The sequence below is a fragment of the Sphaeroforma arctica genome (genome assembly GCF_001186125.1).
Source record: "Sphaeroforma arctica JP610 unplaced genomic scaffold supercont1.26, whole genome shotgun sequence".
In the NCBI taxonomy this organism is placed as follows: Eukaryota; class Ichthyosporea; order Ichthyophonida; genus Sphaeroforma; species Sphaeroforma arctica.
In genome coordinates this window covers 163,105-176,073 of record NW_014040532.1, presented here as the reverse complement: position 1 = coordinate 176,073, position 12,969 = coordinate 163,105, and the positions used below count along the sequence as shown (strand labels likewise).

The 12,969-nt window shown below is 43.2% G+C and overlaps 3 protein-coding genes across 3 annotated transcripts; 2 read left to right on the top strand and 1 right to left on the bottom strand.

Annotated features, from left to right (window-relative positions):
• Positions 1–796: 796 nt before the first annotated feature.
• SARC_00757 (hypothetical protein) lies at positions 797–2,138 on the top strand (the record flags this gene model as incomplete). Its single annotated transcript, XM_014305561.1, has 2 exons — positions 797–1,368; positions 1,442–2,138. The coding sequence occupies 2 exons, from the start codon at positions 797–799 to the stop codon at positions 2,136–2,138; spliced, it is 1,269 nt and encodes a 422-aa protein (XP_014161036.1).
• Positions 2,139–5,285: 3,147 nt separating this feature from the next.
• On the top strand, positions 5,286–5,674 carry SARC_00756 (hypothetical protein; the record flags this gene model as incomplete). The annotated part of the gene is made up of 2 exons (XM_014305560.1): positions 5,286–5,433; positions 5,469–5,674. 2 exons carry the CDS (start codon positions 5,286–5,288, stop codon positions 5,672–5,674), a joined length of 354 nt encoding a protein of 117 aa, XP_014161035.1.
• Positions 5,675–6,671: 997 nt separating this feature from the next.
• On the bottom strand, positions 6,672–12,242 carry SARC_00755 (hypothetical protein). The gene is made up of 6 exons (XM_014305559.1): positions 11,932–12,242; positions 10,824–10,890; positions 9,562–9,707; positions 9,099–9,368; positions 8,072–8,294; positions 6,672–7,205 (listed from the first exon to the last, which is right to left on the bottom strand). The coding sequence occupies exons 1-6, from the start codon at positions 12,121–12,123 to the stop codon at positions 7,069–7,071; spliced, it is 1,035 nt and encodes a 344-aa protein (XP_014161034.1). The 5' UTR covers positions 12,124–12,242; the 3' UTR covers positions 6,672–7,068.
• Positions 12,243–12,969: the final 727 nt, after the last annotated feature.

Below are 12,969 nucleotides of genomic sequence, written 5' to 3'. Positions count from 1 at the left end.
CCAACAATTGATTGCAATTCATATAACCAAAAATTATAAACATACACACACGATCACAAGGCCTACACAAGCATACACAAGCACAGCAGTACAACCGACAACTCATAAGAAACCAACAAGCATCACAAACATAGATGTACAAAGAGAGGGGGGTACAAAGAATACTACACGTATACAAAAGGGTATTACAAAGGTACACTTCAGACTGAAATTGTGTACGAACATAGAAGGCAGCTAAAATCATATCTCTTCTGAAAAATTCAAAGTCATAAATGACGAGAAGTTCGGAACACCACCGAGGCTCAAATAAAACAGAATATAAAATAAAAACTTATAAAACTGAATTACAGGTTTATAATTCCAGAAGCCAAGTTACAAGAGAAATCAGGTTTACAACCGATAAACCATCATAAACCCAAGTTTATCGTCTCAAACCAAAAATTCACCAAACAAACCCAGGTAATTCGAACACGAGCAATTCAAGCCACACAAGCACATGGCCCTGCAATCAGCACGGACATCGCATGCCACAAGGGGACGCAGATACAGGTAATCAACAAATCTGATTCAACCAATGTACTAATGCACAAAGAAAACAATGGTTACTGATGCACTACATATACATCCTAACCAAACCCCACACAATCCGCACGCAGAACAGTCAATGACGTCTGCGCCATACCAACGAACATGCGCAGCATGGAGGTGCCTACGCACACAAGTAAGCTCAAGCCGTACACACACACGAGGGAGCACAAGTCGCACTGCTAACACAAGATCAGTAGCAACAAGCACAATGCCAGTCTCACAAGCATCGTCACGCACATCTACCCCACACAATGGGGATAGAGCGATGCAGATGGACGATGAGTCCACACCAGCAAGATCTCCAATGGATCCGGCGATGAGTAAGTACTACATAGTCTTGGATAAGACTATCCATGACAGCAACTACTACATAGTAGACATACTAGTAGGCAAGTTGTATGCACAAGCAGCGGACGATCCCATTGACATCAGAGCGTTCCACAAACTGCGCAAAGCAGTCCATGAACAACAACCCAAACGTTTAGTTCCAGTAATAGATAAGTGGTTAGTAGAGATATACAATAAAGCGATGAAGAACTGTGACAAAAGTGATCACGATGAGTGTATTGCGATCAGTGGCTTTATGAGCGAGTTAACTCTAATTAGATCTCACGAAGGGGACAAAGCTTCAGAACCAGAACTGAACAAACTACTCAAAATGAGTGAATTCCCTAAGTGGCCAATAGGCAAACAGATCAGCATGGCTGATTGTCGTGATACAATTGAGTTTGTATCTGTAGCCAAAGACTTGTTTGCGGGCACAAACATGCCATTGATACAGTACCTCTCACTAGTACAAGAACTACTCGGATGCCACTGAAGTATAGCGTACTGCACTCAACAATATACGTAGTACCAAAAAGCTCTGGCAAGACTTCACTGATGTGGAGGACTACAATATATTAATCATTGACAATCTACGTCGCACTCCAGTAGACTATCTACTAGAGAAGTGGCTCAACGACTTCTATGACACTCGCGTGGTAGTTGAAGTACGAGCAGCACGATTGCGTCGCACAATTTTTGAGTTGGAGAAACGTTACAAGGGCACGGAGAGAGAAGCTATAAATTGGCAACTTCTCAAAGCATCACGTTACCAGGTACTGGTCATGTACGGTTTGCAAGCAGAATCAGACAAGCTAATCAAGGCTCAGACAAAACCAGACGGGAGTAGTGGACACTTATCCGACATCTCAGAGAAGGTATTTCATGAACTCACTGAAGACATGATCAGACAAGCAACAATAACACAAGCTAATCGCAAGCGGGAAGCCAAGCAAGCAAAAAAAGCACTAGCTAATGAACCACGAGCCACCCGCCTAAAATTGGACATACTTCAAAGGGGTCCACCAAGAGGAGGAGGACCACCAAGAGGAGGGGGACCACCAAGAGGTGGAGCCCCCCCAGGAGGTGGAGGTCCACCAGGAGGGCAAGGCAGGCCACTGACACACCAGCACCACGAGGTCCACGACCATGTCCACACTGTGGCGTCAATCCCTCACCACATGCGTTCAGCAAATGTCCCAACAAAGCGAACAGCAATCGTCTAAAGGCAGAAGCTCGAGCAGCGCAACAGAACCAAACTGTCCATGTTGACCAGTTGGCCATTACCAATGGCAACAAGGTGGAAGAGATATGCGAACAGCTATGAAAAGCTTGGTGGTCGGAAGCTAACATGATAAACACGGTAGACATTGTGAATGCACACACTGATGAAGAAACGTTGTTAATAAATGCGAATGATATTGATTACAAACCCATCTCTTTACTTCCGAATCCACGCGACCAGAGATTGCACATAGACATACAAATCAATGGCACCACATACAATGCCCTAGTAGATTCAGGAGCACAACGCACTTGCATGAACCGAAGTGTAGTAACTGAACTATACCTATCTGTAAAGGCACAACCTGGATATATACAACTCAAAATGGGCGCGCGGGGAGCAGGCCGCAAAAGCGAAGTAAGTTTGTTTGATGTTTGGGAAACCGAGGGTATTTAGTGCCCGTGATGATGGCTGCTGCTTGAATGAGTGCTGAGTTAAAGCGCTCGAATAGGGGGTCCAACGCATCCTTCCATATAGGCGGAGCCCAGGCAATAATGTTCAGCCCATATGTAGCCGTGGATAGGATGAATGTTTTGAACATCACCAGTTGGTTGCGGGGGTGTCGCCAGCTGAAGCCATGGAAGCCATAAGCGTGGAAAGAGGCGATACTCAGTGACAATGCTGCAACCAGGGATTCCATATGTCTAGCGAGGTTGATTCCTGGTACTCCGTGAGAGAGTGGGAACCCCAGGTATTTGGAGTGTTTCGGTTCGGCATGTGTGGGCGCCAGTTTCAGGGGGAGGTAACGTGTGTTCCAAGATGCGTCTGCAAGCGTCGGCGTGATAAGCTCACCATTTATATGGAGGGTTGGCGCCGCGTGTCGCAAGTCGGTAGATCGTACTCGGGGTTTAATGACACCCTGTTCGAGGCCAGCTTTGCGTCCCCACGCATCAATGTCATCTAAGAAGGGCTGGAGCGAAACCGATCGAGGGGCTTGGATCCGTGTGTCATCGATAAATAAATAAGAACGCAGGATCTTGGGCCGAAATTGTGCTAGCGTGACAGCTAAGGAATCCATATAGATAATAAAGAGCTGGGGGCCGACGATTGAGCCTTGTAGGATGCCATTCGTTCTAAGGAATAGAGACGAGAGCGTGCCGCGGTATGTTCCTCTTCTGACTGTGTCTCAGATTCTATGGCGGCAAGTGCTTGGGTATGACAAGAGTACCGTGATTTGAAGCTAGCTTGGGTAGCATGGGTAGCAGAGCCGGGGTGGCTCGTAATCAGAATAAGAAAGCACTTTTCAAAGGTGCGTCTAACTATTTGCGTAAGCGTGATGGGGCGGAAGTCGGCGGGGAAGGTGATATCTGCATCGGCGTTCTTTGGGTGCGATGCAGTTCAGGGCTGCGGGGAAGGTACCCGCCTTCTGTAGCTCAGTGAATGCTTCGGCAAGGAGTCTAATCAGTGGGATATTGGCGTCGGGGCGTCCTAATGTCTGGCGTTTGGTAGAGCACTCCACTGCGGCCTTTAGGAGGAGGATGTGAATTCCGTCGGGGCCAGGTCCCTTATTGGGATAGCGTAGTATTGCCTCCATTACATCGTCGGGGCGTATGGTGGAAGTGACAACTGGAGAGGGTTCGGTATCCGGTGGAACCACGTACGGGTTTGTAGAGTTGAATAGGGCCTCAAAGTAGCCAGCGAGGGTAGCGCCTGTGTCATCGGTACCCGGTATGCAGGGTTGGCGCGGAGACCGTCGTTGGTACGCAATATCTTTGAACATTTGAGCATTGCTTTGGGCGGTCAGACGTGGGCGGAACGAGTGGGTTGGCAGCCGCTGAGCCCAAGGTCTGTTTAAGTCATAATAGAACCCTCCAAAGCGCATGTTTTTTCTCTCACGCAAACCATGTAGATGTTTGCGTTCATCTTTATTTTGTTTTGTATTTTAATATTTGTAAAAGCTAGGCATTGGCGCGGTTAAATTCGGAATTTAGTGTGTCGAGTCGTCAAGTAAAGATTTAGCCATAGGATGTAGCATGCGAGGTAATTATCCATATAAATATTTTCCAATAAAAATATCGGATGCTCGAGTGCGTGTATATGAAAGTTGGGAACATGTTCTAGACAAAAGCAAGTACAACATCAGGTATATGGAGGGGCGATTTAAAAAGTGTGGCAACTGTTTCCCGCTTGAATCGGGCGCACTCTTTCATATGATTATTATACCTATCTATTGTTTATTCCAGGGTTGTAAACATAGTAATCATAGCAACCCCTGCAGGGTGCATGTCTGTCCTGCCATGGTCTCAGCACTCTTGGGATACCACATCCTGCTCGATAAACATTTGGCGACCAGCCGACGACTGCAGAGGGATGTATGCTTGTCACGTACTACCTTTCACTCACGCAAATCTATATTGCAGAGCGGAGTCATGACCAAAGACCAAAGTCGGGTTGATTGGAGAAGTACAACTTGTAATTGTTGAACCAGTTGGATATTGCCGCATTAACTAGTATTTTGTACGAGAAACCTGTTCTTAAAAACGCTACGCCAACAGTTCTTTGATGACAAAATCATGTCGCGTCATTAATCTGCTGATGTACTGGATGGATGGGACTACCGATAGGTATATCGTGGAAGATTGCGAGCCAAATAAAGTGACAGAAAAAGCCGCAATCTATGCCTGTGAATTACTTCATTCGGCTTGTTGCGTCATTTTCGCAAGAACTAGGTAAGTCGAACAGTATAAATTGTTCCAATTTCTTTTTTTTTCACGTTAATTTTTTGCTGTAGCACTTTCTGACAACTCACATACAATACACGCAAAACGTTGGCGAGGATGCCCTCTGCAAAAAAATATGTTCATATCTGAAAGAAGACGAGATAACTGGTCCAAACGGCCGTTGTGTGCATAAACATGACAGCGATGTAGTGGCTTATCAGACATCAATTTAGAGTAGCCCTTTGGCGTCATCGTGTCCTTCACGATGATCGCGGCGTAGGAGAAGCGATGTGTCCATGAAGTAGCACTTACGGTTTTATGAACATATGAAAGACTTATGATCCCAATGTTGTTTATCATTCAGATTTTGAAGTCAGAGAGGCAAACGAGCTGCACCCAGGTGCATTACTTCAGGCCCAACGCAAAATATGTGCTGCAGAAAAGTGAAATCGTGCGCCAGGAACGAAAAGCTGCTAAATATTACAGGCGTGAGCACCCCTGAGTTCGTCACCACCAATATTGGGGACGATACTAACAAGGGACATATGACAATCCCTGGACGAAATTCAAATGGAAGTGGGTAGTTCTTCAGTTTATGACATTGCTCGTAGACGCTGTGGGCGACAATGATCATGATGGTGTGTTGACGACACCAGAAGAGTCTGTACGGAACAACTACATGATGCTCAAAGCTGAGCAGTCGTGGTTACAGAATGGGCACGAGCCCTCGGTGGAATCAGGACGTGCGCGAAGGAGAGACTCGGTTTATATAGCCATAGAAGGCTTTCGACAGCTTCAACGTCGAAATCACAACTGACACGTAATCGCTTGGTCGTAGTCGGTCCATCATCGAGAACGTCTAAAAACTCCAAACAGTTGCACTAAAATTGAGCATGCTCCATCTTTGTAAGCGTTGGTGGTATCGGTGCTTCTTTAGTTGCGTCTAGCAGTGCAACGGGTGCACCGACTTTTGATTCATTATCCACGTTAAAATCACGTCAATTGTCCATTTAACAAGCAAGTGTACAGATGACGAGATCTTGACCGTGAAGCATATCGAAATGACAGCGTAGTTGTCGGCTCAAGCGAGGTTTGTACTGTGTTAGTCACATCGACGTCACTCACCATCCTTGTAAGCTTTGGGGGTATGTTGAGTCATTGCTACGGTTGTATTTATTTTATATCGATTGCAATGATATATTTTATAGTACATGCCTGTGCTCAATTATTGGCTTGTTTAGATTTTTCTTGAAGTGTATGCGAGGAGTTATCACGCAAAACCACATCGATGAATGATTACAATTTGATAGGAACCACAACACTAGACAAAAGCCACTATTCAGGGGTTTACAGGGAAAAGTAGGGGGAATCGGTTTCGAACGTAAACGCTTTGTTGGACTTGTGACTATTGTACAACTATTATTCAATACCAATAAAGGGAACACATCAATACAGATCTGAGCTCAACTGTCCTTCTGGTGTGGTTGATGCATTTTGTTTCACCGCCCAACATTCTTATCGACCTGAAAGCGAATTAGCTCCTGAATTGTATACGTCACAGTAAAGGGGGAAATTTGAATTACTGTCTGTTCTAAAAGTCCACAAAAACATGTAGTTCTAAGTTTTGTTACTACTGTCCAAATGGTCGTTGACTGGATTCGGTGACCAGACAAGTCTGGCTGATGAAGGAACTGCAGGTAGCGAAGACCCCCAACAGTTACAACTTCACACTCGGGTCCTTTTTTTAAGAGGCTACATAGTATTTTAAATACATATATACGCAAGTACTAATTGCACCGCCACACTTCTCTGAGCAGTCTCTAGGGTGCTAGTGTCAACTACGAGTTCTCTTTATTCGATGCACGAGAAGCAGTGGCGTGTCTGGCATTCTATGTACCTGTCCACTTGCTTAGGCATGAACCATTACTAAATTTGTGGCGTACCATCTGTGTGTCAGAGATCTGCTTAGCGACTCCCTTTTGGTCGTGCAGTGGATGATTATCCGAACAGCAAGGGAGAGCACAACTGAAGATTGTGTACGCGTGTGACCTGGTTGAGGCGCTAGATCAAGTCAATGGAATGGCCTCGTACTACAATCTGGAAGCATTCATAGCCGAGCTATAAACCATTGCTACATCTGCGGTGCTCACGAAAGTACACACTCCTCTGAGGTACACACACTGTGCTGTTTGGGGGGCTCAACACAGTCAGCTACTTGGCTAAGATCACCAACTGCGAATTCTTGCAAGCGGCAAGGTCAGCGGGACCCTTCGTACTGCCCCACTCATTGGTCGTTGAGTCGTACACGCGCACCTCCTCCATTATGGTCTTGTCTTGTTTGGCACCACCTGTGGGCGTTATAGTGAGACAAGGAACATTTGAATGTCTATGAATACTACCTACACCATGCTCAGTAAAAACTGAAGTGAGAATCACGTACCAATAGTCCGAGTGTATTGGCTGAAAGCGCGTGTATTGGAAACGCTATAGTCTTCGATAAACATGAAATATCGAGTGCGTGAGAATGTACAGGTAAAACATACACATGCACATGCGGATGAATATAAATTATTTGACAAATACACATAGGACCCTTATATCAAAGACTGTAAATATGTATGCAAACCTAGACAAATATGTAGATATAGATACTTCTACACCCACACACATATATACACACACACACACACACACACACACATATATATATATATATATATATATATGTATGTGTATATATATATATGGATATACGTACTAACACACCCTTATATATGCATGTAAATAGATACGCTAATACACAGATGAAGATATATATATAAATATATATGTATATCTGGATAGATATACATGTAGATATAGGTATAGATATAGATATAGTAGATATAAATATAGTTACATATGCATATACATAATGACACATAGACACACAGATACATGGATATAGATATATATATATTTATATGTATATATATGTATATACATACACACATACATATACATGTACGTATATATACATAAATATATATATACATACATGTACATTATACATACATATAGGTATATATATAGATATAGATATGGATATATATATACGTGTGTGTGAGTATGTTGTGTGTGTCAGCGCATTTAAACCTTATCTAACCAATTCAATCGAATACAACACACTCGAAACAAATGAACTGATGGAGAAAGTAATCATCCCGAGACATACCAAACACATAAACATCAGCGCCAGTTGCGCCCGACTTATATATACTAACTGCCAGAGCCCCATTGATTCCCTCAGGTAATGAGGGGAGTGTCTCCCATGTGTCTGCTCTTATATCGTATCTCTCCACCGCATCCGAAGTTGCCCCAGTGCCAAGCACACCGCCGATGGTGTAGATTTGCTGCGACCTATCACAGTATGCGGTTGCAAAGCCATGCCTCGCTGTCTGTGGACAAAACCGTGATCATGTATCATGTATCTGGGTGAGTGAATACTTTCGCTCTCATGTGATCATGTGAGTATAATCGTACTGCACTTGTTATGTGTAACGGTAAGCGGTGGACAGCAAGGCTGGAGTGGGTTTGTATTGTGAAGTCCTTTCACAAAAGTTTGAGTGGCAGCGTGGTTACATGCATCGACACATTGTGAACTCCAAATGAAGACGACAAATTGTGGACTTCAAGAAAAATAAAATTGAAAGGGTGTTTGCACACGTGTGGCAGATCAGAAGCCGTCATGAGTGTGCGCAGTGATCGCAGCATACGCTTCCGCGATAAAGCAGAGAAGGCACAGAGACGTACAGCAGCAGATGAACCACTTGCACAATAATATATCAGCGAACGACAGCAAAGTGCAAGCGGATACGAGGCAACCCACCAAACAACAAGACTATCCAAGCCCTCACGACAATGTTGAACCGTTCGGGTTCTTGCGGCAGGACAGCAGCGGTATTTGCGACCCAGAAGGTTTGTCCATGGGTGCATGTGGCGAATACTCGAACACATACGCACACGCGCAAACACACTGACGCGGCGAGAAAGGATATCGCCATGGGTTCACACATACATTCCCGGACAGATACAAGTCGAATCAAACTATACATACATCATAGATCATACATGTATACACACACGCGCCTGCATACCAAACCGAGCTCAGGCGCACACATGCTACCATGACAGGAGCAGGCGTTGCTACACACTCATTCGCTTCGCGGTGGGTTTCACACATCCCACACACCATCACACACCTCCATAGCGGCGACCTTCGTCCAACTGTCCGTCCGGCTGTCCAGCAGGGCCGTACTCTGTACGGACCCTATCTCAGCGCACCACCCCCCTATGGCATACAACGTATGGTCACCTACACTAGCCACACCTACACGGTACCGTTCTGATTTTAGGGCCGGTAGCGGGAGCCATTCGTCTGTCTTGGCACTGTACTGCAGTGAGTTTTTGCATCCGTAACCACTGACGGCGACGTATTGGTTGTTGAGGTGTCCCGCGCCATGTCCACAGCGCTGTGGTGTAAATGGAACGTGTAAGTGTAAATTCAAAGGCAAGGGAAAGTGCCAGTATGACGGATGTTTTAAATGTTACTGTAAATGTGAGTGGAAGTGGAAGTGGAAGTGTAAGTGATAATTTAAAGCCAAACACACGCACAGTTTCTATAAGTCCAAGACACACAGTCCCTGCACACAGACACAGACACACGTTCTCTGGCAAGTCAGCGATTGGCAACCACGTAGAGTCTCCAGGGCGCAGCATCTCGGCTTTGCAAAGCATCTTCTCCGGAAAGCGTTTGTACCCACCACATGCAACTATGCACTCGCCTGCTATCCCAGCACTGTGGTAGGTACCTGGAGATACACAGGGTAGACGAGAAAGGTTAACCTAATGCATATACAGCAAACAAGCCAGACTATCAGGTAGTTCGTTATACAGGCCATCTGAGATTGTTCAACCGAGAGACATGGTGAGTATGGCTTACTCGAATGTTTCTAAAATAACGTGATCCAGGCTTGGTTAGGAGTTAAATTGTTGTATTGTGGGGTATATATTCCTTGGCCGCTGATGTATGAGTCTATGCGAGTGAATTATACAAACGCTCATGTGAGGGCAAGGAAACAATATGAGTGTTTGGGGACAAATATGCAAGCCCGAAGATATTGTGAGCACATCTAACCGTACAATCACGCTGAGTCTGTATGGTCATGTGCGTGTAGCAGTCCGTGGTGTTTCAAACAAAGACTGAAGTGGTATGTCATCACTACATCTACCAGTGCAATTAGTATGTATTGATATCATTGTGTATGCGTAGTTGGATGTGAAGATATACGCACACCTGTGCAGGGGCTCACAAGCACTATACTGTAAACACTTGAAGACAAGAATAGAAGAATTGCCCGGTATATGAGTCCGTAGGGATACAGGCACAAACACCTACCGACAGTTAATAAGCCACATGGAAAACCCCAAGACACAACAATCTGGTAGCGGAAAACCATATATATACAAGAATATATACACATATATTTACATACATACATACCTACATATATACATGCATACATACATACATACATTACATACATACATACATATATATATATGTATATACATACATGCATATATATATATATAGAAATATAGAAATATAGAAATATAGAAATATATATATATATATATATATGTATAATGTATATATTTAGACATATATATATATATACATATATATATATATATATATATATATATACTGACATATATATATATATATATAAATATATATATATATAATATATATATATGTGTGTGTGTGTTTCTGCAATCAGCTCAACACGCGCATTCACCAGATGGATGAACATACAAGGTACCCTCCCTGGTGAAGAGTGGCCCTACCACAACATTGAATGTTGCAGAACTATAATAAACACGCACCCAATATCTGTAGGTCAGACAAGATTAACACATACGCTCGTAAGCTAGCTGTGGCATATCCTCCAGCGCACCCCATCTATCGGAATCGGCATGATCACCTGTCTGTGTTCATGCGAGTAGGAAAAGCCCGAGAGTTCAGTAATATACGTATACGTACAAGTGTGTACAAAGTCTAATTAGCCATATACTGGCTAACTAGTGCCAATTGATATATGTTTGGTCAGTTTGTGGGGTCATTCAATGTATCGAACTTCGACATAGCCAGACATGCTACAAAAATATGCGTATGTCAAGTATAGAAATCCGGATAGATGTACTGGTATGGGGCTGATATCAATACCCATCTACCACCTCCATCAACACCATACATAGTACAATCACAGCATGAAGGACTTTTGCACAAATTAAGTTCACTTAAACAGACAGGCCAACACTTGTCACATATAGACAACATCACGTAAATACGTGAGGGTTGGGCTGGTATATGAAAGTACGAACTAACACAAATAGATACTCGAAATCTACACAGTGGAAATTTATCCACAAGCGCACACCCACGTGTACACGATGCAATAGGACTCCGCACGAATCGTATATCCACAGGTTACAAAACCCGTGTTCATCATTTGAAATCACGTGTATAGGATTAGTGCAACATATGCTCGTGAACATTGACCTGCGCGAATTAATTGATGCAGCACTGCCGCGGAGCACGCCAAAACAAAGGCTATAAGATTGAATTGCCTTACCTGGAAAAATCCACTACAGTGTAATAACTGAGACGCACGCAATCATGCGAGAACTAGTGCGAGCTCAATCAGTGATAAGGAACATGCACACACTCTGGATTTGAAGAAAAAAATATATGAGTTTCTGAAATACAGGTATACATACACAAGTGAAAACACAAGGCAAATCAGTTGCCTCTGACTTGCCGGCGACTTACTGTGGCGATCACATGCTGCACAATATCACACGAGCACGAGGAAAGACATACATAGATAGAATTGTGGGATATGAATGATTGCGCCTTACACGTAACCACATTATAATACTCTTGTGTCAAATTTAAACAACTAGTGAGAGACGATGGCGAGCACCCGGTGCCCGACATATTGTATGTAAATACCAATCGAAACACACCTGAATCATCAGTGAACAGCAATCCTTCACCGCTGGCAAGCCCGCCTTACTGCCGCCTACGAATGCCACGTTGAGAGACATCTGTGCATTACCTTTCGATTGCTTCTCTTGTTCTATGCTCACACCAGAGTTGATTTTAATTGGTGGATGTTCATACTCTAATCGAGGCCGTTTTGTGATCTGTACTGACATTCAACGAACATAAAATGGACAGTTGCACCGTGCGTAAAATAGTAGTATACTCAAGTTAATATACCTTGTGCGTTAGAAGGCTGTATTTGTCTTCTGTACGCAGTATGCACTCTTTCGTGACTTTTATTATTGTAAGTATGATTGTATGTACTGTAACAATATTTATTAAAAAAATACGATGATATCAGTTGATTCTGGATTCAATGACCCTCTGGAATTCTCTCTCAGAATGATTGTGTCCTCTGGCGGGGGTGAGTTCATCATACTATGGGCCCATGCCGTGGTTCGTTGTCGATGTAAAAATGTGTGCAATTTTTTGTAATAAACAATACAAACGGATGTAATATTTACATATTTTTTATTGATAATACATGAATATACAGTGTTGGGTTGTTGACTGTTGCCTACTACTAGCTGGAGAGAGCCCTTCTACTGGAGAGAGAAAAATAATACGAAGGCTAAAATGTGTAATTATGACATATTTACATACATATGAATGTATGAATAAATATGTGTTGCCTAATAAATACACTTTTCTGGCCAGGGGGTAAACGACATAAACCATCTGACGATTTTGGATATTTTAAAAAATCGTAAGTTATTGAACATGATCTCCGTACGTATTTTACTTATTTGTATCACTATTAGTTTAAAAAAAATAATTTACAAATAGACAAAAAAAACAAGACTGAAAGTCATGTCGCGATGACTGATATTGTCGTTTACCAGGCCCGATATTTTGAAATACCACGGGGTGTTTTATATACAAAAAGAACAATAAAAAAAAGCATATTTTTGATGAAAAAAACAATCTGACATCGACGTTGTGCATAATTGTGTTCAATT

Bases quoted from the DNA above. Each gene is read 5' to 3' on its own strand.
- SARC_00755 (XM_014305559.1), bottom strand. From the start codon at position 12,123: ATGTCAGTACAGATCACAAAACGGCCTCGATTAGAGTATGAACATCCA. The intron at 9,708-10,823 runs GTATGTGTTAAT...GTGTATCTCCAG, and splicing joins GCCACAGCTAGCTTACGAGC to GTACCTACCACAGTGCTGGG. The intron at 8,295-9,098 runs GTGTGTGATGGT...TTTTGTCCACAG, and splicing joins CGAAGGTCGCCGCTATGGAG to ACAGCGAGGCATGGCTTTGC.